The sequence below is a fragment of the Cydia strobilella genome, chromosome 9 (assembly GCF_947568885.1).
Source record: "Cydia strobilella chromosome 9, ilCydStro3.1, whole genome shotgun sequence".
Taxonomy (NCBI): domain Eukaryota; kingdom Metazoa; phylum Arthropoda; class Insecta; order Lepidoptera; family Tortricidae; genus Cydia; species Cydia strobilella.
In genome coordinates this window covers 12,469,539-12,491,776 of record NC_086049.1, presented here as the reverse complement: position 1 = coordinate 12,491,776, position 22,238 = coordinate 12,469,539, and the positions used below count along the sequence as shown (strand labels likewise).

Sequence of the window (22,238 nt, the reverse complement as noted above, 5' to 3'; positions counted from 1 at the left end):
ATGGCGCTATCATAGCTTGCCCCTTTTTGTATGAGATTTGGCTTAAAGAGCTGGCATCCAGGGAAATAAAAAAACAAAAATTTGACACAATATTATTGCAACGGTATTACTGCAATGTTCTGCCACCAGGGCCCTCTAGCCCCTTTAGTAAACCATAGAGGAACTTATATAGGTACATACTGTGCTTTTAACAGTTTGACAAGTTTTCAGAGATAATAAAATATGACTAATGCAAGGCGGTTTGTTGTAAACAGGACCTACTGGGAAACGCGAATCCGAAATTTCGCTATCTGCCTCTTTATCGCTCGAATATGCAGGAGTGACAGAGATGTAAGATAACGAAATTTCAATTTTCTTGTTTCGCGATAGACCCTCAGATTGTGGTAGTGGCGCCCCCTACGCAGAGTTTTGCGTAATGTTCCCTATTCTAGGGATTGACAGGGCAAGTTATGCTAGCGCCATCTGCTAAATACTTCGACCGGCCAACCCCATTAAAGGTATTTCACAAAAAGAAACATAAGGACGACAAAATCGAACCACCATTTAGTTGACATTCGGATGTCAACTGGAGCTGCATTAATGTTGTTGAATAAACGTCATAATTGCTGTAGTAAAGCGGCGGCAAAAGTCACCTATTTTAGGGTAAGTTAGATTTGAGGCAAACTGAAATTTTGTCTCATCTTCTCCTATCATACTCTATAGCGCGCTCCAGACTACGCGGCTTCGCGCCGCGATTCGCGCACGAGTGTGAAGGGCCCTTAACTGAGAACTGCAGACCTGATTGAGAATATTAACTCTTAAGTACGCTCAATCTCATAATTGTCCCGAATCACGAAACGACTTAGTTAATAAAAATACTGTGATTTATTTCAAACATAGAGAGAATCGTACTATCTTTGTCTTACACTAGTACTAGCAGACTAGCACCCAAAAGAAAAGGATGAGTATAGTTTTTTTTGTTCTTATTTACCTACTGACAATTTGGTTTGACCAACTATAGACAGAGAGGTACAATAATATAGTTGAAATGGGGGAGGGGCCAGATGACCGAACGAGATGCATTTATGGAACTTTCAGTAGGAGTAGCAGAGAAAGCGCTATCATTGTTAGTCCTTGTCAGTTGTCACAGTCTCAGATTCTTAGGGTTCCGTACCCAAAGGGTAAAAACGGGACCCTATTACTAAGACTCCGCTGTCCGTCTGTCTGTCTGTCACCAGGCTGTATCTCATGAACCGTGATAGCTAGACAGTTGAAATTTTCAGATGATTTATTTCTGTTGCCGCTATAACAACAAATACTAAAAAGTACGGAACCCTCGGTGCGCGAGTCCGACTCGCACTTGGCCGGTTTTTTTAATTCCCCACCGTAAATTTAGTATGGTTTATGGTGGGCAACAAATAATCCGACCAATCATTTTGTCGCATTGCGTATATGTTCTGTCCTTCACGGACGCACGCGTATAGCTCATCTATAATGTCCTACCATCTATGGATTTAGATAATTGTAACCATAAAATTCTTATTTGCTCAATGTATACCTAGCAACAATGAAATATAAAGTTATATAAGGAGATTATAAATAGGACCGCATGACTGGTCCTTAGCGAAATTGCTCATGTACATACCTACAAACAGAATATTAAAAGAAGTTTGCTCTTCCCCGGAAACGACCACAAGAATTTCAATATCTGGAGCTAAATTAAAGAATAACTTTGCTTTCCTTGGCTTTGTGTCGATCCTAAGACATAATTTTTAAGAAACATTTAAGATATATAGGTATCTGCGTTTTCATTCTACGTATTACGGATAAATTGAATTTAACTTATATTTAAGTGAATCATGTCTAAAACAGTTCACAAATCACAAACTACTCTTCTAATACATTTAGCATTGTGTTTTGATTGAATGAAACAATCTATTTATACAAATTCTATTTTAATTAACTACATAAATTACATAATACTCGTATTAAATAATCAATCATATTCATTAAAATCAATACAAAAGTAAATAAAATGGCGATGAAAAGGTTAAATATGGGGTATTTTTTCTACACTACACCTAATTCTATTAGACTAATATTTATTTCACTAAATGTATAAAGTTGTTACTAGTAGTATGCCATTCCTTGTGCTTCATATATTTTCACTTCATCCTTTTTCATTTCCAAGTCAGGCCTGAAAAGAAGAAGTCAAAATAGTTATAGTTTCGAATGTTTTATAAATAACTATTATATGTTCAGTCATAAAGTAAGTATTTTGTATACTTACAAGGCCAGCTGCACGGTTTGTTGTTGCACTGTAACAAACATTAAGTATGAATAATTAAAATTATACATTATGGACTTACTTTAAATGCTTGAGTAAAGATTTACAATTTTATACAAAGTATACATTTCTTTATTTTATGTATATTTGCTGAGTGGGGCCAGTGAAACAACTATAGTTGGTCAAACCAATTTGTCAGTCAGTAACAACCAGGAAAATTATACTCATCCCTTTCTTTGGGTGCTAGTACTAGTGTAAGACAAAGATAGTACGATTCTCTCTGTCTATGTTCGAAATGAGACAGTCCTTTGGCAAACTATACATGCGATTTAATTTCTTGTAATACTTGTGGTGGGTTCTGTCGTCCGTCGAACGTGTGTGGGTGTAGTTGTAATATTACGATAGTTTTACGTCGTATGCGCTTTCGTGACGCTTCTATTCTCCATGCGTTTGACGTGCTTGTAACTTACCCATAGTAGGCTGCTGTTGTATCATCCCAGTGACATCGGCAAAGTACAACTGGTGATTGTTCTGTATCTCCGTGGCCGGGTCTATGTAAGTGGCCTGCACGATCGTGGTGGGTTGGGCCACGATTTCAGGCCGCCACTGTCCCATCTCGTCGGCACTTTCTTGGATCTTCTGCATGCGCTCAACTTGCTTGTAGGAGGGCTCGCCGCCAATGTAGTCGCGTTTGGTGCGGTTGTGGTTGCGTATCTCGTGCTTGCGGAGATCCGATCTAGAGAACAAAAGAATTAATTAGCGCGCTAATATACGTCAATAAAAAGAATATGCTGTGGATATTTGCTCCTGTTTACTGTATTTAAAACAGTGTACACCGATTGTGAAATATTAGCATTAGCCAGATTCTTAGCTCGTACAAAATAGAGGGATTTTCTTAAAGCCTTTTTAATGAAACCACTTTGTTTGCTGATCGCTCCGAGGACTTGAAAGCATTGCAATTTCAGCGGCGCCAACACAAAGAATACGCTGGGTTTTGTTCGAAAACTCGTCGGTTTTCGATTGGAACAGTATAAAAAGTTATAGTTTTATAGTTATTTTAATGGACGAGGGGCTTAGTGTTATATAAAACAAAACTGATGTAAGTTAATTGTTGACAATGTTGACACGAAAACACAAAATTTTGGTGATGGTAAACACACGAGTTAAACATGATTATTGATTATACCACAAACTATAAACTCCCGTGACACTACCAGTCCACTCACGTAATTTATAAATTTAGATTCATGTGATTTTTTGCTCCGACTGGTGTTCCTGGTCCTATTCAGGGAGCGAGCTGTCACAGCAGAATGTGTCCGGCGACCGGATAGATGTAGCAACCCTGTAAATGACTCACTTGTAGCAGAACTCCCGGCCGCAGTAGTTGCAGGTGTGCTTGATGTTCATGTGCGCCGCCTCGTGGTGCTCGCGCAGCGCCGCGTTGGTACGGAACGCCTTCTCACACATCATGCACTACGGACAATAGAATATGGATTATATTTGCGCTCCAATCTTTGTAAAATGCGGTCTGAAATACCATAAACTCCCGGTAGATTTTGCTTTGTGGACGCAACTATAATGAGCGGTGTCGCTGACATACTAAATAACTACGGGGGCGCCAATGTGTGGTGACCTCAAGTCTTCTATTGTCTAGTAGGTAATGACGACGCAATATACTGTATGATAATAAACACGGTATGGTATATACTTCGGGTGATTCAAAACATGGACTTCAAAATGTGATGGACTTATGGGTGATTTTCGGAACTACCTGACATTTTAAAGTAAATATTCAAAATTACCCAAATATACCAATTTTGGCAGAAAAAAAATTGACCCATCTCTCCCTTATGCTAGGCACTGGCTCGCCAAGTAACGAAATGACTAATATCCTGTTATGATTTAAGGGTCATCCATTAATTACATCACACGTTTAGGGGGGGGTCAAGAAAATGTTACATGTCGTGACAAGGGGTGACTCCTCTCACAAACTTTGTGACGTCACTAACTTATTTAAATTATTTTATTCGCTGTATAGTTAAATAACAAGTTTTTGGGACGATAATCGTTTTTATTCGTTTATTTTTTTTTTCCTTATCAGTTTTGGGTTATAAAATACCAATATTTCTTTTGTCAAAAATATTTTGATAAAATATTAATAATACTTAATTCGTTTTGCCGATTTCATTGAAAAAACGTGACGTCACACCAGGGGGGGAGGGGTTTGCCAAATGTGACCAAGTGTGACAAGGAGGGGGGGAGGTGTCAAAAATTCGTGTGACGTAATTAATGGATGAACCTTTATTAGTCAAACTCTTCTATTCTTCTAAACATCAAGTGCCGGGAACCCGCTCGGCGGGCGTTCTATTCGTATTCACTTTCCTCTACAAAGCGGTAAAACGCTAGAATCGGCTACGCGTATAGCGTTACGAGAACGTTGGCAGTCAATGCGTTAAGTCACCTTGAACTGCTTCTCCTGGTGCGTGAGCTTGTGCTTGTTGAGGTTCGAGGGGTTGACGAAGGTGGCGGGGCACTGCATGCACTTATACGGCTTCTCGCCGGTATGTGTACGCATGTGCATCACTAGGTAGTACTTGTGCTTGCATTTGTACGGGCACAGATCGCAGAAGAAGTTGAATGTGTCAGTGTGGACCATCCTGGAATAAAAAAGTTCTGAATTTGTTGAATGGAATCCTTTCTGTGGCGATAACGCGAAACAATTTCCAGATACTCTCAACTCTCAGTGACAGAACAAGAAAAATAACATACAACAAAAATTATAGACACCTAAAGGCTAGTTGGCTAACAGGCCAATGGTAACCATCCCGAATATAATGCAAACTTGTATTAGGGTAAACACAAATACATATTCGCAGTCGACATGACAACTCACATGTGATTCTTAAGGCGCGCAATGATCGGGAACTCCTTGCCGCAAGTATTGCATTTATGCGGCACGGTCTGCTTGTGAATGTGCCGCATATGCTGAGTGATGGACAGCACCAGTTGGCCGCATAGCTCACACGCGCGCCGCATGCATTGACGCTCGCGACGATGCTCCATTAACTTGTCCTGCAACAAGTAATTTTACTAAATTGGAGTTAGCACGTGCTCACTTAACTTGGTTATTAATTATCTACTTTAATTTTAATTCCCCTATGCTTCTGTAACCTTTTGTTTGTAGTTAAAAGTTAATAGTAACATATTTAGTATTTTGCCGTAAGTATTTCGTAGCCCACATTTAATTATTTCTATTATATGCTTTCCAAAACACTAGTTTTTTTTTTCACTTGACTGTTGTGTCAACCGACCTTACCCTATCTGTACCACACCGAGTACTGGCCTCCGCAATACAGGCTTGCCTAGTGCGGGGACCACCGATACCGAGTTTGCATCGCATGTTAAGATAAGTTTCTTACATAGTAAATTAGTGAATAAGTCTGTAAATATATGTTACTTAATAAGTTTATTGTACCTACTTATCTAAAATAAATATTTTTTCATTTTCATTTTTCATTTTCAACATACATATTAGATCTCTATCATGTGTTGTTGAATCTTTTATCTCTTAACTAGAATATGAGACATTGATATCATGATTGCATGATCCCATTGCCCTTTTAGATGTTGCAGAAGTATTCTGAGACAAAATTAAGAGAAGTGCTTCTTCAGTTGTCTGATGGAACTGCTGGCGAACATTACTGGTTAGCAAAGATAGATATAACTCCATAATAGATGGATACAGTCTAAGGAAAAAACGTGCCTCGAAAATCAAGAAAATTTGATTCTCGATCAGAGGGTGCTACTAGCTTTTGCCTACTCGTATAGATGGCGTTGACGGTTTCGTTTGTTATTTAACAATTTTAACGCATATCAGTGAAAGAACATGGATCAAAATCATAAAAATAATTAATGCAAATAAAAAAATCATTTTTCCACATTTAAATAAATTTTATCGTATTTTTATAAATCTTCATTTTTAGTTTTAATTCAGTGAAGAATATTTTAAGTTTTTAATATTTTTGCTGTTTACCTTTACCTTACTTTTTTACCCATTGCATTTATACAAAAATTAAATTTTCTATTATTCTCTCAATAACCCAAACTCGTATCTTTACATAATCAAATAATTACCTTATCAGGAAAAGACATGTCACAGGGTGAACATTTGAATTGCTTAATCCTTGGAGCTTTTTTCATGGAAATCTTCTCCCGTTTCTTTAGCTCCCTGTTTCTTGCTTCTTCAATCTTCATTCTTTTCTTCTTCATGTCATGAAGGATCAATTGGAAGTCATGTTTAGAATATGGATATGAGTGGAATGTTGGGTCACCCATCGGGTGTAAAATCTTACGGAACTTTCGGTCTGAAGCCTCACAATTCTTTTTGAATGTTAGTGCTGTCTTTAAGTTATACAGACATACAGAACATATGTACTTAGGCAAGGCATCATCAGCTGAAACCTGAAAATAATTATTGATTATTATTTATTTATTGAACTAGTTTTTGAACCACATTAAACATAGTACATTACAGTGTGCAGTCTAAGTGTTAAAAGTATCGGCCACCCTTGATTACTTTTCCAATTGAGATATCAGCAGTTTTTGTTCAAAGGTATATGCATTTTAATATGGAGACATCTCTTTTTCTTAAGCTATAGGAGGATGATAGCTGCTTTTGATGATGACTGTACTACTGAAAATTATCTTTAAAAAAAAATATCACATAACTTGCAGACAAACTGATAACTTTTTGGAAGTCCGTTGAAAAAGGTTGCAGAAGGATGTAAGTATAAAATAAGACTTACTGAGACATTTGTTATACTTCTTATGGCACTCATGATGTCGTAATCGAAAACCTTTTCAGTTAGTGGAGTGCAGCCACCTTTGGCACAGATTCGACATATCATATCTTTTTCCAGGCGCACACTTTTCTTACTGAAATTGGTGGTACATAATTATTATAAAATCGTTAGACGACTAGTTATGTGACAGGCAGGTAGGTAACAACTGTAATAAGCAAGGGACAGCAGTGAGTCAGAAATTGGAAGAGCAGCGGAATTGAATAAGCTAAAGTACAAGTAAATCATGAGGATACAACAGTTTATCCACCATTAAATGTAATAAATGTTCATGTATTACCAGTCAGCTACGAGTTTTTGCCAGTGATCACTGTTGTTACTGCCATCGTCTTCATTACTGAAAGTAGAGGGATATTTGGCTTTGTTGAATTTAGAGAGCATTGATTTAGTTATGTATACCGCCATTATATCAAAAAAAATATTCACAACTTTATTATAACTAACACTCCATCACAATAAAAATAAATCTAAACTCTAAACATTCCAAACTGAATAAAAAAACACAAGGCATAGTCAAGATAGATAGAGAATGTTATTTTTTTTGAGTGATGTAGTGATGCCCAAATGCATTCTGCCCCATTTTTGCCAACATAGCAACATGTCTGAACGAACCAGAAAAACCGGTATTTTTCAAGCATTCACTTCTGTCTTCACCTTCATTCAAGTTCATTCGCTTTGCGAGTTTGCGTTGTCTTGTCTGTGGTTCAGTGCAGGCCAGTTGTCAAATACTCGATTACATTATTTATTTACAAAATATGGCTTTATTCTTTAAAAAATATACTTCTAACTAATACTAAGTTTTTGCAGAAAATTTAAGCTACGTATAACTAATGGCATCGCTACTTTTACTTAGGTCTATGTTATATGCTAACGCTTTGCACAAATCCAAGAAAAAGAAACAAAAAAAGCGTAAGAAATCTAAATCGTAAGTATTCAAATTGTACCACTGCCTACCTAAGTTTTTACTGTTTCAAATAATTCTTCTGCACGGAAAAATATTTCAGGTATACTAGTATATCGAGCTTTAAAATAGCTCCAGGCATGTGCAGGATATGTGCTTCAGAAAATGGGGATGTTCCCATTTTTAACAACTTCGTACAACCCAATATTGCGGAAGAAATAAAACATTTTTCCGGTGTTTCGGTAAGATTTTAGAATGTGTATTCAATGGCAATAAATAGAATTGGCATGCACAGGTATTCCTGTAACACAATATTTGGATTTTTTAATATTAGATATTATTTATAAATTATTATTATTTCCAGATCAGCAAGACTGATACCATGAAACAGATGTGTCAAAACTGCCTTGATTTACTCAATGGGTGTATCATGTTCAGGGATATGTGCCAAAAGAATAACAAAAGATTGCAAGAGTTAGAAGAGATATCTGTCAAAGAAGGTAAATTCAGTCTCAAAACAATATACTTACCAAATACTTACCCTTCACTACTTAAATCCTTCATGGTTCCATAAATATTTAGGATACATCATGAAGGATACATTACAATCATATTCTTTGCAGTGTGGGATAAGAAGAAGCTATAGTGTTAGAGGAAGAAAAAAATATTTATTCCTATCGCCTATGAATGATTTGTTTATTTTTACTGTGGTAACTTAGTATTACATTATACAACATTAATTTTAATAGTTTGACACATATTTACTTATTTTACAGAATATGTAAAATGTGAAAGTAGTAAGGATCAAAATGATGATGATCAAGAGCTTAATGACCTACCTGACGAACACAATGAAGACAGCAATGACTCCTACAACATCCCCTCGCCTACATTTTCTGTTGATGCAGCTATTTGGGGTTGTAATACATGTGGCAAAGACTTCTTTGATATGGTGAGTACTGATGGAGGAAATGTGTAACGGAGTGAAACATTAGTGAAACCCAACGAACATCATAATGTATTGTATTTTTACACAATTGAAACCTTTATATGTATCAGAGTTTGCATTTCTTTTGCTCCATTGAATTTTGACACAGCCCTAGATGTGACCTTTCATGTCAAGTAACTATGGGATATGTATGCATTGTCACTGCCAAGTCAGTGCAAAGTTAACATGGGCAGAGTCTATTTGCATAGATAATCTATCATCATTGTCCAAATCACGAACATAGGTCTAAAACACACTTTAAAAAATTGTAACAATTTATCAAAAAAAAGTAAAATTGCTTCTTTTAGAATGTTTTTTTTTTGAGAGAACTCATCAATAACTATTTAGGGTTCCGTACCCAAAGGGTAAAAACGGGACCCTATTACTAAGACGCTGTACTGTGGAACCCTCGGTGCGCGAGTCCGACTCGCACTTGGCCGGTTTTTATTTTTAAATATAAACTTACAACAAATTAAAATTTAAAAACATGATGTCCTATTTAAGTTTTATTGTCCAAACATTTAGTTCAGTGGGGCTTAAAAGATAGGATACCGTGGCATGCGGAGACTATAGTATTCCTCACTAAACATAATGGTGTAATTCCTTTCTAGGATTCCTACAGTGACCATCTATCGCGTTGTCCTGGAGACAGTGCGCCAAAACCGCCAGAAGAACTAACAAAGAGAAAATTTCTTTGTGACATTTGTGGCAAAACATGCTCTTCCAATGCTAGTCTCTTAGTTCATATGTAAGTTCTTACATGTTGTGATATAAAACCTTTCGTAAATTTAAATAGATCATATTATTGTATATTGGATCAGACTTAAAGTAAGATATAATTATAAACTGTGTACCTACAAGGTAAACTTACACCCTGTAAGGTTACATAATATACTTCCTTATAATTTGTATCCACTTTATAACTTATTTGTGACATGCAATTGACAATAGATATTGCTGTAATTCAATGACCTATAAATTATAATGTGTAGATTTACAGTGCCAAACGTGTACTGCCAGAAATTGCATCATGTTTAGTTTCACTAACAGCATGCTGGCAGCCAGTACCTGATTGTCACTACAAACAACCTGTACTGTTTGTTAATGTCTTTTTTTGATAGATTAAAATTGTTAGTGTATTATTATTATTATTTTTTTATATACAACCATTCTTCAGGACTTAAATATTTGTTCTTGTTAACGCATTCACTGCCAGCGACCCACTACGTAGGTCTCTGTTCGTAGGCGCTTTGCGCTACATACGGTTTTTCCCATGTTATCGACTACGCTCGTAGCGCACAGTTCGCGCTGGGGCACAGAATGTGTTAATAATGATAACATTTTTTTTTAAATAAAAAATAACATCCGGTTTTCAGCACTGGACCAACTGGAGGGCTTTGTCACTTTTTCTTTAATATATGATTTAGGGTACTACAATTAGGTCTGTTAACTCTGTTACCAACAATTAGCACACATTTGTTTCAGGGGCATCCATGAAAACGTATTTCCCTTCAAATGTGACGTGTGCCCATACCAAGGCCGCACCATGGACCTGCTGAAGGTGCACAAGAGGTCCCACATGGCCGACAAACCATTCAAGTGCACGCAGTGCCCCAAGGCCACCACCACGTCTAGTAATCTCGCCAAACACATGCGCCATGTGCATAGCACACAGAGGCCTTTCAAGGTATCTACATACGCACGAACATACATACATTCATACAGACATCCAATGTAAATCTTTACTGAGAGTATTTAATTTTATTTTGGTGGGCGGAATGTTCACCTTTGTCAAGTAATAGGGAATATTACGCGAAACTGCGTAGGGGGCGCTAGGGCGCCACTACCGCAATCTGAGGGTCTATCGTAAAACAAGAAAATTTATTTATCTAACATCTGTCACTCTTGCATATTCGAGCGATAAAGAGGCAGGTAGCGAATTTTCGGATTCGCGAGTCCCGGTAGGTCCTCTGTAAGCAAACTGCCTTGATGCATCAATGTCATATTTTATTATCTCTGAAAACTTGTCAGAAACCTGTTAAAGGTACAGTGTGTATAAGTCACTCTATGGTTTACTAAAAAGGCTAGTCCTGCACTCTGGTGGCAGAACATTGCAGTAATATCCCCTATCTAAATTTGATAGATGGTAAGGATTTTTAGCGACAGATTGAATATTGCGTTACGTAGCCGCAAAAATGGGGGGACGAAAATATTATTTTTTCGGTATTTTTTACACCAACCAACTCAAAAAAAGGTAAAGAATTGAATTAATAACCCCTGGTAATCTTATGGCATTATCGAGTTCCCTGCATAAAAATGTCCAAACTCTAAATTCGCCATGTACAGTAAGCAGCAGAGATAACTGACCCCTTGTTTGCAATAAACAATAGGCTTTTACTGCTGAACTTCTCCTTTCATGTGTTAAATAGGTAAAATAGGTATGTCTTCTGTCTGTTGTCACTGCTGTGGCAACACAATATTTTTACCAACATATCTTACTGCATGCCCAATGATTTTTTTATCCACAAAAGAAAAAAAAAAGAAAACCAGGGTTCAGTCGGTAAAGAAAAATGTGTTATCCCAACATTTTTTACGGGGTTATCACACACACACACCACACAGGATTCACATGCAAATCATACATAAACCAACCTAAGTTTCGTTTCAGTGTACATATTGCGACAAGGCGTTCTCGTACCAACACGACATGAAGCGACACATCAAGGACATCCACCTGCGGCAGGGCACCGTCGAGTGCGACGTCTGCTACAAGAAATTCAACACTAAGTAAGATCCCATAGCACTTTCCCGTGCTACGTTTTAGTGATCCCGAAAATTGACGCTGATAATGGTTGCTACGAGCTTTCGTAGCCTGCCATGTCACCTTTCAATCTAGGTTTTATTCTTTCCCGATCTACGTTTTATCACTAAATTAATTAGGTCACCCTAATCCCATGAATTGGCGTAGATAATGGTGGCTACGAAAACGCCTGTCATGTCACCTTCCAGCCTAGAGGAAAATCTAGGGTTCATTGGAAACATTGGGATTAGGATAGTCTGGTTTTCTAGCGATCTTCTTTCACCGAAAAGCAGTTGGAGAATAATGTCAAATGATTGTTACGGGATTCGAGCTCTTCTACCTCCGATCAAAGTTACTCGCCTCGACATATTACCAGAGCTTATCAACCACCTGCGCAAGTGCCTCAAAATGCGTAAGCTAGATGCTCCGTGTCAGGCGTGGCTCACTCCGCGATTTCGTCGCGTCGCTACAAGTACATGCGGCCCGCACCAATTTTGGTGTCTAGCCGTAGTAGTTGCCGCACACCGCTACGGAACGGACGCCTGTTCGCGTTTGCGCCACCGTCATATCTGTCGTAATAGACGCGTTTTGTTAGAGAGTGAATCTTCTGTACCTAGTATTATTATTTATTCTGTGTCCGTGTGCAAACGCCATAAGTAAGATATCCCGAGTATCCCAACGCCAACAGTACGTAAACATATAGGACTCTACATACTAAGCGTTTTCTTACTTTTCTTAGAACAACATAAAGCGAACTTTGCCTAGAAGTGGCGACGTCGAATTTTAATTTTCACTTTTTTACCTACCTACTAAGGAACACCTTGTTTTCTTGTACAGTCACGTCATACACGTCAAAGATATGTTTATACTTTTATACCCTACTCCTTTGTGATAAGGCGAAAAATGTAAACATCGTTGACGTCAACTGTACATGTACACTATATAATGCAAAGCGAATAATGCAAATATACCTTTGACGCCAACCGTACCATATCATAATATTATGACCGCTTGAGAGAGTGCAATATATTAGTTATCAAGTCGACTGCTGTTATTAAGTACCGCAATAAAAAGTTACTTCTGAATAAATTGTTAAGGTTAAAATTTACTGTCAATTTTATGAGCTGATAGAATAAATGAAGGGGCGTTACAAACCGTAGGCAAATAAATGCAATAAACGAAACTTTAAAAATATACAAAATATACCACCTGGCGTCTATGGGCCTCATTAGCTATACGGACATTCACATTTTTAGGGTTCCGTACCCAAAGGGTAAAAACGGGACCCTATTACTAAGACTTCACTGTCCGTCCGTCTGTCTGTCACCAGGCTGTGTCTCATGAACCGTGATAGCTAGACAGTTGAAATTTTCACAGATGATGTATTTCTGTTGCCGCTATAACAACAAATACTAAAAACAGAATAATATAAATATTTAAATGGGGCTCCCATACAACAAACGTGATTTTTTTTGCCGTTTTTTGCGTAATGGTACGGAACCCTTCGTGCGCGAGTCCGACTCGCACTTGGCCGGTTTTTAATATAACATTACATGATTCTAAATATTGCTATTGCATTGCTAGAATAGATAATGAGCGACAAATTCGTAGAAAGCACGGCCTGATATGTTTTAGTTTTAATCAGTTTAGCTAGGAACGTGAAACTCACAATGGGTACATATAAGGACCCTTCTCTAATGGAAGGTCACATATCTTTTACAAAACATTATGTTTTATCATTGCAGGAAAATACTACAAGGCCATCGATGGAAAATTCACAAAATCAAAGGGGAACGGCAAGGACGCCTACCGTCGTACTTGCAGCATCAAATGGAGGAACAAGACCACCAGGAGCAAGAGATCGCCATGGGACATATGGACCAACCCTACTGATATTCATAAAACATCTACTAATGTTAAATACCTACTAAGGATAGTAGGTACTAGTAGTAACATAGTTACTTGACGATTATTTGGTGGTCCTATGATCCTATGAATAACTGCCTAAGTAAGGTTAAAACCCACAGCACAGATTATAAAGGAACCTAAAAAGTCTGTAGTTTGTGATTTATCATAATATCTTTTAAAAATTCTAACTTATTTATTTTAAATCTTGATATTTGCGGGGTTATAAATTTAAAATTATAAATTTAAACTGCAATTACCATTTTAACGTACTTAGTACTTACCTGATGATGAAACCGATTTTTTTGGGGTTCCGTACCTCAAAAGGAAAAAACGGAACCCTTATAGGATCACTCGTGCGTCTGTCTGTCTATCTAGTAAGGCCAATAAGCATATTACCACTCCTATCTAAAGTACTCGAGAAGGCCGTATGCATGCAGTTAACCGAATTTCTTGAGAGTAACAAGATACTACCAGAAAGGCAATCTGGCTTCAGAAAAGGACACAGCACCTCCACAGCCCTGTTGGATGTAGTTGATGAAATCCTAACTGTACAAGATAAAGGCAAGGGATCAGTATTAGCACTTTTAGATTTTTCTCGAGCGTTTGATAGTATTAACACGTCCATTCTTCTATCTAAATTAGCTTATTATGGTTTTAGCAATAGTTCAATAAGCTGGTTTGCGAGCTATCTAACTAATCGATCACAATTTGTTGAAGTACGCGGTGCTGACGGTTCTAACGTATCGTCGGAACTACTCCCAGTGTCTAGGGGAGTTCCTCAAGGCTCTATTCTAGGCCCCGTGTTATACAGCCTCTACAGCGCAGACATTGTAAGGAACATACGTCATTGCAAATTCCATGTATACGCCGATGATATTCAGATTTACATATCTTTTAAACCAGAAGATACACAAATGGCTGTTGATAGACTGAACGAAGACTTGCACCGTATTGCTATTTGGTCAAAAATGAATAGTTTAGTACTCAATCCTACAAAATCTAAGTATCTGGTGTTAGGTTCAAAAAAACAAGTAAACCGAATCAATACTTTAAATCCGAGCGTAAACATTACAGGTCAAAATGTGGACATGGTGGCAGAAGCCCGTAACCTAGGAATCCTTATGGATAGTTCCTTGCATTTCGAAAACCATATCATTGAAACGGTTAGAAATTGCTTCTATAGATTAACAGTTCTTTACAGGGTGCGAAACTATCTCAGTGTGGACATGCGCGTGAAATTATGTGACACTCTTATCCTATCCAAACTTAATTATGCGGATACGGTATACGGGAACTGTTTACTGGCTCGCACCAAAAGAGTTATTCAACGACTGCAAAATGCCTGCGCACGCTTTTGCTTCCCGATACCACCTCGGTCGCACATAAGCCCATACCTGAGTACTAATAAACTCTTAAACATGAATAATCGACGCATTCTACATTTTGCTACGCTCCTCTTTGGTATCTGTAACAGTAAAAGGCCGGTGTACTTATTTGAGAAATTGACCATCTATCAACACATCAGGCGTGGTCCCAGACTACTATGCCCAAGGCACAGAACCGCTGCATTCCGTGGCAGCTTTCGCTACGCTGCCACGAAGTGCTGGAATAATCTTCCGCCACCAATCCGACAGAGCAGTACTATAGGTTCCTTTAAATCAAGACTCAAAGCGTACCTAATGGACCAACAAAGTTTTGCTGCCTGAAGCTAAATACTTAAAAAAATCCGGATCCCGTCATCGTCATTATTACCTATTCTGTTCTGTTCTTTAGTTATTCACCAGTTAAGTTATGTATATTTGTATATATATATATATAAATTCGATGTATATATTTATATTAGTAGTACTCTATGTTATTACGTCACGTCGTCCACAACGTGTCCCGTCCCGAACTATGCTGTCCCGCACACTCCGCTGGCTCCACAGAAAACCAGCGCCGTTGACCACGCTAGTCGTGCCAGCTGCATTGCTGAGTGGAGACCATTTCGGCTTCACATCACTATTTCTACTGTTTCGTTTATCTTTGTCTTGTATTTGCTATATATGTGTTGTATTGATGTGTTGTCTGAATAAATGATTTCTATTCTATTCTATCTGTCTGTCTGTCCGTCTGTCACAGCCTATTTTCTCCGGAACTAATGGGCCAATTAAGTTGAAATTTGGTATACATATGTAAGTTTGTGACCCAAAGACGGACATGTAACGTAAACAAATGAATTTTAAACACGGGGGCCACTTTTGGGGGGTAAATGAGAAAATTTAAAAATAAAGTTTTTCAAACTTTATCGTGTTACATATCAAATGAAAGTGCTCATTGTGAGAATCTTAAATATATGTTTTTTATAATTTTAGAAGTTATTCAAGAAAATAGGCAAAAAAAGAACCATTTCCCAACACCCCCCCCCCCCCCCCCTTTATCTCCGAAAGTACTGGGTCAAAATTTTTGAAAAAAATACACAAAATAGATCTCTACCTATAGATCACAGGAAAACCTATTAGAAATGTGCAGTCAAGCGTGAGTCGGACTTAATTACTTAGTCCGACCCGACTTAGGTCGATCCGACCCCTACGGGTTTTTTAAAGACATTTCACATAAAAAAAATATTGTTTAAATTGTGTAATGTACGGAACCCTTGGAACGCGAGTCCGACTCGCACTTGGCCGGTTTTTATAATTAAGTACTGCGTCGTAGGGTAAAACACCCATTAATCGGCACCCAACGTGACGGCAACCGGTTTAAAGAGATTTTTTTTTCTTGTTATCGGCCAAATAATACATTGAGACTGAGACGGAAGAAAAAACATAGTCTTATTTCAGGAACACCAACATTATAGGTATTTAAAATATAATATAGTTATAAACTCATCAATTTTAAAATTATTTTTGATTACTTAGTATAATGTATAGACGTCCCCGTTTATTGTTGTATGTGCTTAGAGCCTAAATAGTGCAATAGAAGACAAATGTTTAAAACAACTTATTTTGTGTAAGCATCAACTTTATAGTTTAGGGATACCTTCTCGTCAATACTGGCCTTAAAGAGAAAAACTAGTATAGACGTATAATATAATTAATATAGGTTTGATTATTGTACAAGACACAATTTAGTTTTGGACATAGACACATATTAGTCTGCTCTATTCGGATACCTACCTACTCAGCATCATGTTTTGTAAAATAATCGAGTTAGTATAATTTGTATAACTTGCTTAAAAAAAAATGAAAATATAAACTCAAGCTGCCATATTTATTTTTTGTTTTTATAATACTGCTTTATACAACACGGATAACACAATAATATTTACACGTTTCTTTCGTGATTTCTTAAATTGATATTTTACATTGAGTATTATTTTTTTACATTCAGTGTATTTATATGCAAATACTTACGGAATGCAAGTACAATATACCTTTATTTTATTATCTGAGAAATTAAGATTATTTTATGCGCCATTATAGGTAATTTATTTAATTGATACGCTTTTATAGCTCGATAAAAATAATGAGCTGCTATCATCACACTAGAAATAAAGTCATACAGAGTCAAACGTGTCCCTTTTGTTTTAATTAAACATGAAATTTCTTGTCTTATTACTTGTCTTGAGGAGTTGTGTTGCTTTCGACTTGCCTCGGTGCAAACCAGACTTAAATATCGATAAGGATCAGTATTCTGTTTCTGACACGTATAACTTAGGAGATGCGGTGCCTACGGACGCCCACTATGATGTCTATGGAAACTTATTCTATGTCAAATCCGGGAGCAACGATGATGGTTATTACTATGACATCTATGTTGTCAAGTTTAAGACTACAACTGCACAGAAAATCAAGGGTAAGATTTATTTTTAAAATGTTTTCCTCTTTTTTCTAAACGCCTGTAGAATACCTTAACTGCCAGCTTTTGTGCGTCCCTTCATTCACCGTTGTTGTGAAATAATAAGTTTTGTATTCACCCGTGGGCTTTAACGCCCTCAATACTGCTTATGGTCCTTCGAGCCGGATATGAACAAGTGACACCTACAAATGAAAAAAACTGTACCTAGGGTAAAAATGCCTGTTGCTGGCACCTGTCCAATTGGCTGGTACACCCAATACTCGTGTAGCCAATACCCTTTTGTTGGGAAGCACAAGTTATAAAATAGTTCAAATTGGTTGCTAAAACAATATTATACGGTGATTTGTTTAACTTTTACGACATTAAATAAATTACTTGTATTTTTAAAAGGTTTGCCGGAAGGGCTAAGCTACTCAGTAGCGGTAGACAAGAAGGATGCCAAGGTATACTTCGGCACCGAAAAGGGAATGTTCCGGTACGACTATGAAACTCACAACGCTACTCAAGTATCTGACTCCATGATGAAAATAAACATGATTTTCGTCGACAAAAATGGTAATAAATACATAACTAACAGCAATAATGGCATAGAAGAGCTATATTTACTTGATGGCGAAAAGAAAATTCTTTTTAATAGTTTAGAGGCGTTAAACGAGTTGGCAATCGATGATAATAATAACTTCTACTTCATCAAACACGAACAGCTGTTTGTCTTGAAACCAACTCTGTCGATGCCCTTGCACATTGGCAACTTGACATACACGGGTGCGGGGCAAATCTCGTTTCACAAGGATAACGTATTCATCGCCAGTGACCATTTGGTTTATTTCCATGAGAATGAGACTGGCAAGATGAAATTAATCTCAAACGTTCCAGATCGAGTTACGTCTATAGCTTTTGATAGGACGGGCGATTTTGTGCTCGGTACCCGCGGTAAACTGTTGAAGTATAAAAAGAATGAGTGTTACATTAGGAAAACTAACGACTCTGTATAAAATTAGCTATATTATAGAAATCACTCCGTTTATATAAGACAAAAAGATTTCACATTTTGCTTCAGTAATAAACAAAATAGGAAAGTTTGCTAATAGAACAATACTTTGTAGCTTTATATCACTGCAATAATTGTTCCATAAAATATCCCTCTTTCTGAAAGAACAATCTTTTCTTTTTTGGCACCTGCTAGCTACCTGAATTAGCAATAATGATATCAGCTTGGGTACGTTGAAAGCTGTCATCTTCATACAATTTATGACCTTAAAACGCAAAAAAGTATTGAGATGACAGTCATACCCAAGATATGTGAAAAATACTAAACACAATTGACTGATCTGCAGCGCGAGTGCTGCTGACTGTCTCTTTTAGGCGCCATTTTTATAACAGCTTGTGTATTAAAGATTTGTTTACCCCACATGTATAACGCAGCAAATAAAACAATTTGTACGGAACAATTAGTTTTATTTTAATAGTTTAAATATTATTACCTATTATTACAGCCAATTGCTTAACATAGCTCAATATCACCAAGCCACGTAAAAGTAAAATCTCTTAAATGACATTTTATTAAGATTACAAAATGGGAAAACAGGGTAAAACCAGAAAGCTAGCCTTCAGTTATTGGCATGTTCAATTCAACCTTATAAAATTTTATGGGTGCAACTGTCAATCATTGGTGGATTTACTGGTGTTGGATTCGTCGATCTATGAACTCAAAACAAAAACGGCCGTTTTAACTTTGAACGCATAGATTAACGAATCCAGCAACGTCAAAACTATTACGTATTCAAAACGTACCTAAATACAAAATACAATACGTAGCGGCCCCCTTTTACGAATATCTTTTAATTGAAATAATCACAATTATTTACCAGTGGCGCTAGCGAGCACGTTGATGGGCTCTTAATTAACTACAAAACCAGGGATCTCTTAAATAAATAACTAATATTTATAATATTCAATAGTTTAAGCTTTGATCTTATGCTTATTTAAAGCCTGACCAGTAATATATGATCATTATATGGGCGCTGTTATTCTCATGTATAGGGTGACAGTTCAGTATAGTATGAAAAAAATACTTTCAGTGAAATTCCGCAGCATGGCGCGTGATCATATATTCCTGGTCAGGCTTTACAAATGATAGCTAGCTAATGATCCTAAACACAATTTTATACAATATAGCAACTTTAAACAAGTATTAAAAAGAGCCAAGTAGTGTGCACACGCACACAATTCTTTGTCTATTTGTGGGAGATGAAACTAGATTTTCATAAGATATTTCAGAATTGTGAAACCAGTATCCTTAGTGTTAATGTTTCAAGTAATGATGTTTTCATATGAAAGACTGGTATGTGATGACATAACAAGAACGGCATAACAGTGTTATTACTAGGTACACTGCAAAAAGAGGTTTAATTATATCACAAACCTATGTGATAATTATTAATATCATAATATGTTTGTTGTATATAGAAAATACATTGTATGATTAACATTCCTATGAATATTCATGTACAGCTGCATATTTTACTATGATTTACCTCTGCATTAGCCTGTGTAGGTAGGTACTTTGTATTGAAGATTGCTAAGCTACTAAACTGAGATTTAGATTTATACATAGGGATGTATGATGTAGTAAGATATATAATTGCAGGATTTACAACAAAATACTGCAAAATTATAACAATAAAATGGTCATTCAAAATTCACTTTGTATCTAGCAAGCGCCTAAATCAAGGGCTTCCAAACTTTTTGACCCAAGTTCCATACAGCTAAATTTGTCCGCTTCTTTTGGCATAGTAGGCCAGTTTAGAGTGTTTAGACCCCCATGGCCTAAATAGTTAAAAACTTAACTTAGAATGTTATAGAATCAGTGGGGCAATATGCTCTGTGATATAATTGGAAATGTTAAGGGTTGGTTTTGCGAATTAGAAAGAGCCATTGGCTGGCTAGTGCTGGAGATGGTAATCTGTTGAGTTGAGGTTTGGTGGACAAGTTGCTGGGCCGATGGGATCTGTTGAGCAGCCAGCTGCTGAGCAGATTGCTGAGCTAACTGCTGAGACTGCTGTGCAGCTAAGTGCTGCGCCGATTGTTGTGCCGCTAAGTGTTGTTGCGCGGACTGCTGCGCTGCCGCCAATTGTTGTTGCGCGGACTGCTGCGCCGCCGCCAAATGCTGTGCAGACTGTTGCGCTGCCAGGTGTTGGGCAGTCTGTTGCGCTGCAGCAAGGTGCTGCACGGACTGCTGTGCCGTAAACTGCTGTTGCTGCGCCGCTAGCTGCGGCGGCAGCGCCGTCTGCTGCACAAGCTGCTGAACTGTCGTTTGTGACGCATTCCCCATGAGTTGCTGCGGCGGCGGTGCCAGTGTCAACTGTGCCGGTGTCACTGCCACTACTGTCTGTCCAGCACCCATCAAAGTCCCTGAATCACTCACTTGCATTAACTGCTGGGCACCTGCACTAGTCACAATGAGTGCTCCCGAATTACCCATCAACTGTTGTGTTGTACTTACTGTCAACAGTTGTGGGGCGGGAGTTAGCAACTGAGCTCTGGATGCTGCTGGCGCCAGCGCTAGATTTGGTGTTGCCGCAGCAGGAACTAGTGTAGGCAATGCACCAGAGAGACTCACTACAGGTGTCATGCTAACTGTAGCTAAGGACACCGGAGCTGAAGCTCCATGGCGGGATGTAATAATGCATGACTGTTCACCCCTATTTGCAGCTGCCTGCTCCAGTAAAAACTCATTCATGGAAGTCAATTGAACATTTTTCTCTGTCAAGTCTGCTACTTTCTTCAGCAAAACACTTATGTTATCATGTAGTAGTTTAACTTTATGGTCTAAGGAGTCACAGTTTTGGCATATATTTGGTGCAGGTATTTGATTCTCTATGGCTACGTCTTCGTAAGTGTAGCGCCTTACTTTGCATTCAGGGGGTGAGTCTTCATCTCTTAGCATAGGTGGTGGACGATTGAAATGTGGTGGTGGCATGTTTAGCTCAAGATGGCGTTCATTGGTGGCTGGATGAAGAGGGTGAATCAACTTGCATTCAGGGTTGGAGCAGGAGCCGTGTAAATACGCCTGGCATACTGGGATCATTCCATGTTGCCGAAGATCTGCCTGAGGAAAGTTGCCCGTGGAATAGAAATGCGCTTCCTCTTCCAGCGTGAAATGCAAAAACTTGCAATTGTTTCTGAAACATCCTTTATTCTGATAGTCGTGACAAAACCGGAACAATTCTTTTAAACGATTCAAAGGTGGCTTTTCGTGAGTATACCGACAATTTTCTCGGACGCAGCAACCTCGGACATAATCGCGGCAGATGTTGGCCAGTGCTACTTTTTCGTCATCAGAGATCATTGTTCCGTCATTAAGCACCATTACGCCTCTTAGCAAAATGAAAAGATCGCTGTTTTATTGTCTGCCTTTAGCATCTTCCGTGTATGAACAGAAAAGAAAACAGCTCTTTGATGCCTTGGAATGTACAACGCTAGTTCGTATTTATTTTTATTTCTCCTACGTCCACCACATTCGTGTTATGATGAAACACACCACATATTTTGCAAAAAACCTTTCACATTTAATAAAATTCACGAAAAAAACTGTTATATCACATTTTTTTTATTACAAGCTGCATTCTGCTGCACTGAGTGCACTGCATTTGGCATTACAACCACAGATCCGACTC

General features: G+C 37.8%; 4 protein-coding genes across 4 annotated transcripts; 2 read left to right on the top strand and 2 right to left on the bottom strand.

Annotated features, from left to right (window-relative positions):
* Positions 1 to 1,917: 1,917 nt before the first annotated feature.
* Positions 1,918 to 7,578, bottom strand: LOC134744312 (zinc finger protein 737-like). The gene is made up of 9 exons (XM_063678085.1): positions 7,406 to 7,578; positions 7,072 to 7,201; positions 6,401 to 6,727; positions 5,160 to 5,338; positions 4,728 to 4,923; positions 3,624 to 3,739; positions 2,737 to 3,002; positions 2,270 to 2,297; positions 1,918 to 2,176 (listed from the first exon to the last, which is right to left on the bottom strand). Exons 1-9 carry the CDS (start codon positions 7,528 to 7,530, stop codon positions 2,110 to 2,112), a joined length of 1,434 nt encoding a protein of 477 aa, XP_063534155.1. The 5' UTR covers positions 7,531 to 7,578; the 3' UTR covers positions 1,918 to 2,109.
* Positions 7,579 to 7,838: 260 nt separating this feature from the next.
* Positions 7,839 to 17,274, top strand: LOC134744317 (transcriptional repressor CTCFL-like). The gene is made up of 8 exons (XM_063678093.1): positions 7,839 to 8,050; positions 8,130 to 8,268; positions 8,391 to 8,526; positions 8,803 to 8,978; positions 9,626 to 9,762; positions 10,500 to 10,701; positions 11,683 to 11,801; positions 13,560 to 17,274. Exons 1-8 carry the CDS (start codon positions 7,956 to 7,958, stop codon positions 13,705 to 13,707), a joined length of 1,152 nt encoding a protein of 383 aa, XP_063534163.1. The 5' UTR covers positions 7,839 to 7,955; the 3' UTR covers positions 13,708 to 17,274.
* Positions 17,275 to 17,297: 23 nt separating this feature from the next.
* On the top strand, positions 17,298 to 18,933 carry LOC134744320 (uncharacterized). Its single transcript, XM_063678096.1, has 2 exons — positions 17,298 to 17,556; positions 17,950 to 18,933. The coding sequence occupies exons 1-2, from the start codon at positions 17,298 to 17,300 to the stop codon at positions 18,552 to 18,554; spliced, it is 864 nt and encodes a 287-aa protein (XP_063534166.1). The 3' UTR covers positions 18,555 to 18,933.
* Positions 18,934 to 19,679: 746 nt separating this feature from the next.
* On the bottom strand, positions 19,680 to 22,151 carry LOC134744314 (zinc finger CCCH domain-containing protein 10-like). Its single transcript, XM_063678089.1, has one exon. The coding sequence runs from the start codon at positions 21,929 to 21,931 to the stop codon at positions 20,426 to 20,428; it is 1,506 nt and encodes a 501-aa protein (XP_063534159.1). The 5' UTR covers positions 21,932 to 22,151; the 3' UTR covers positions 19,680 to 20,425.
* Between the last annotated feature and the right edge of the window lie 87 nt (positions 22,152 to 22,238).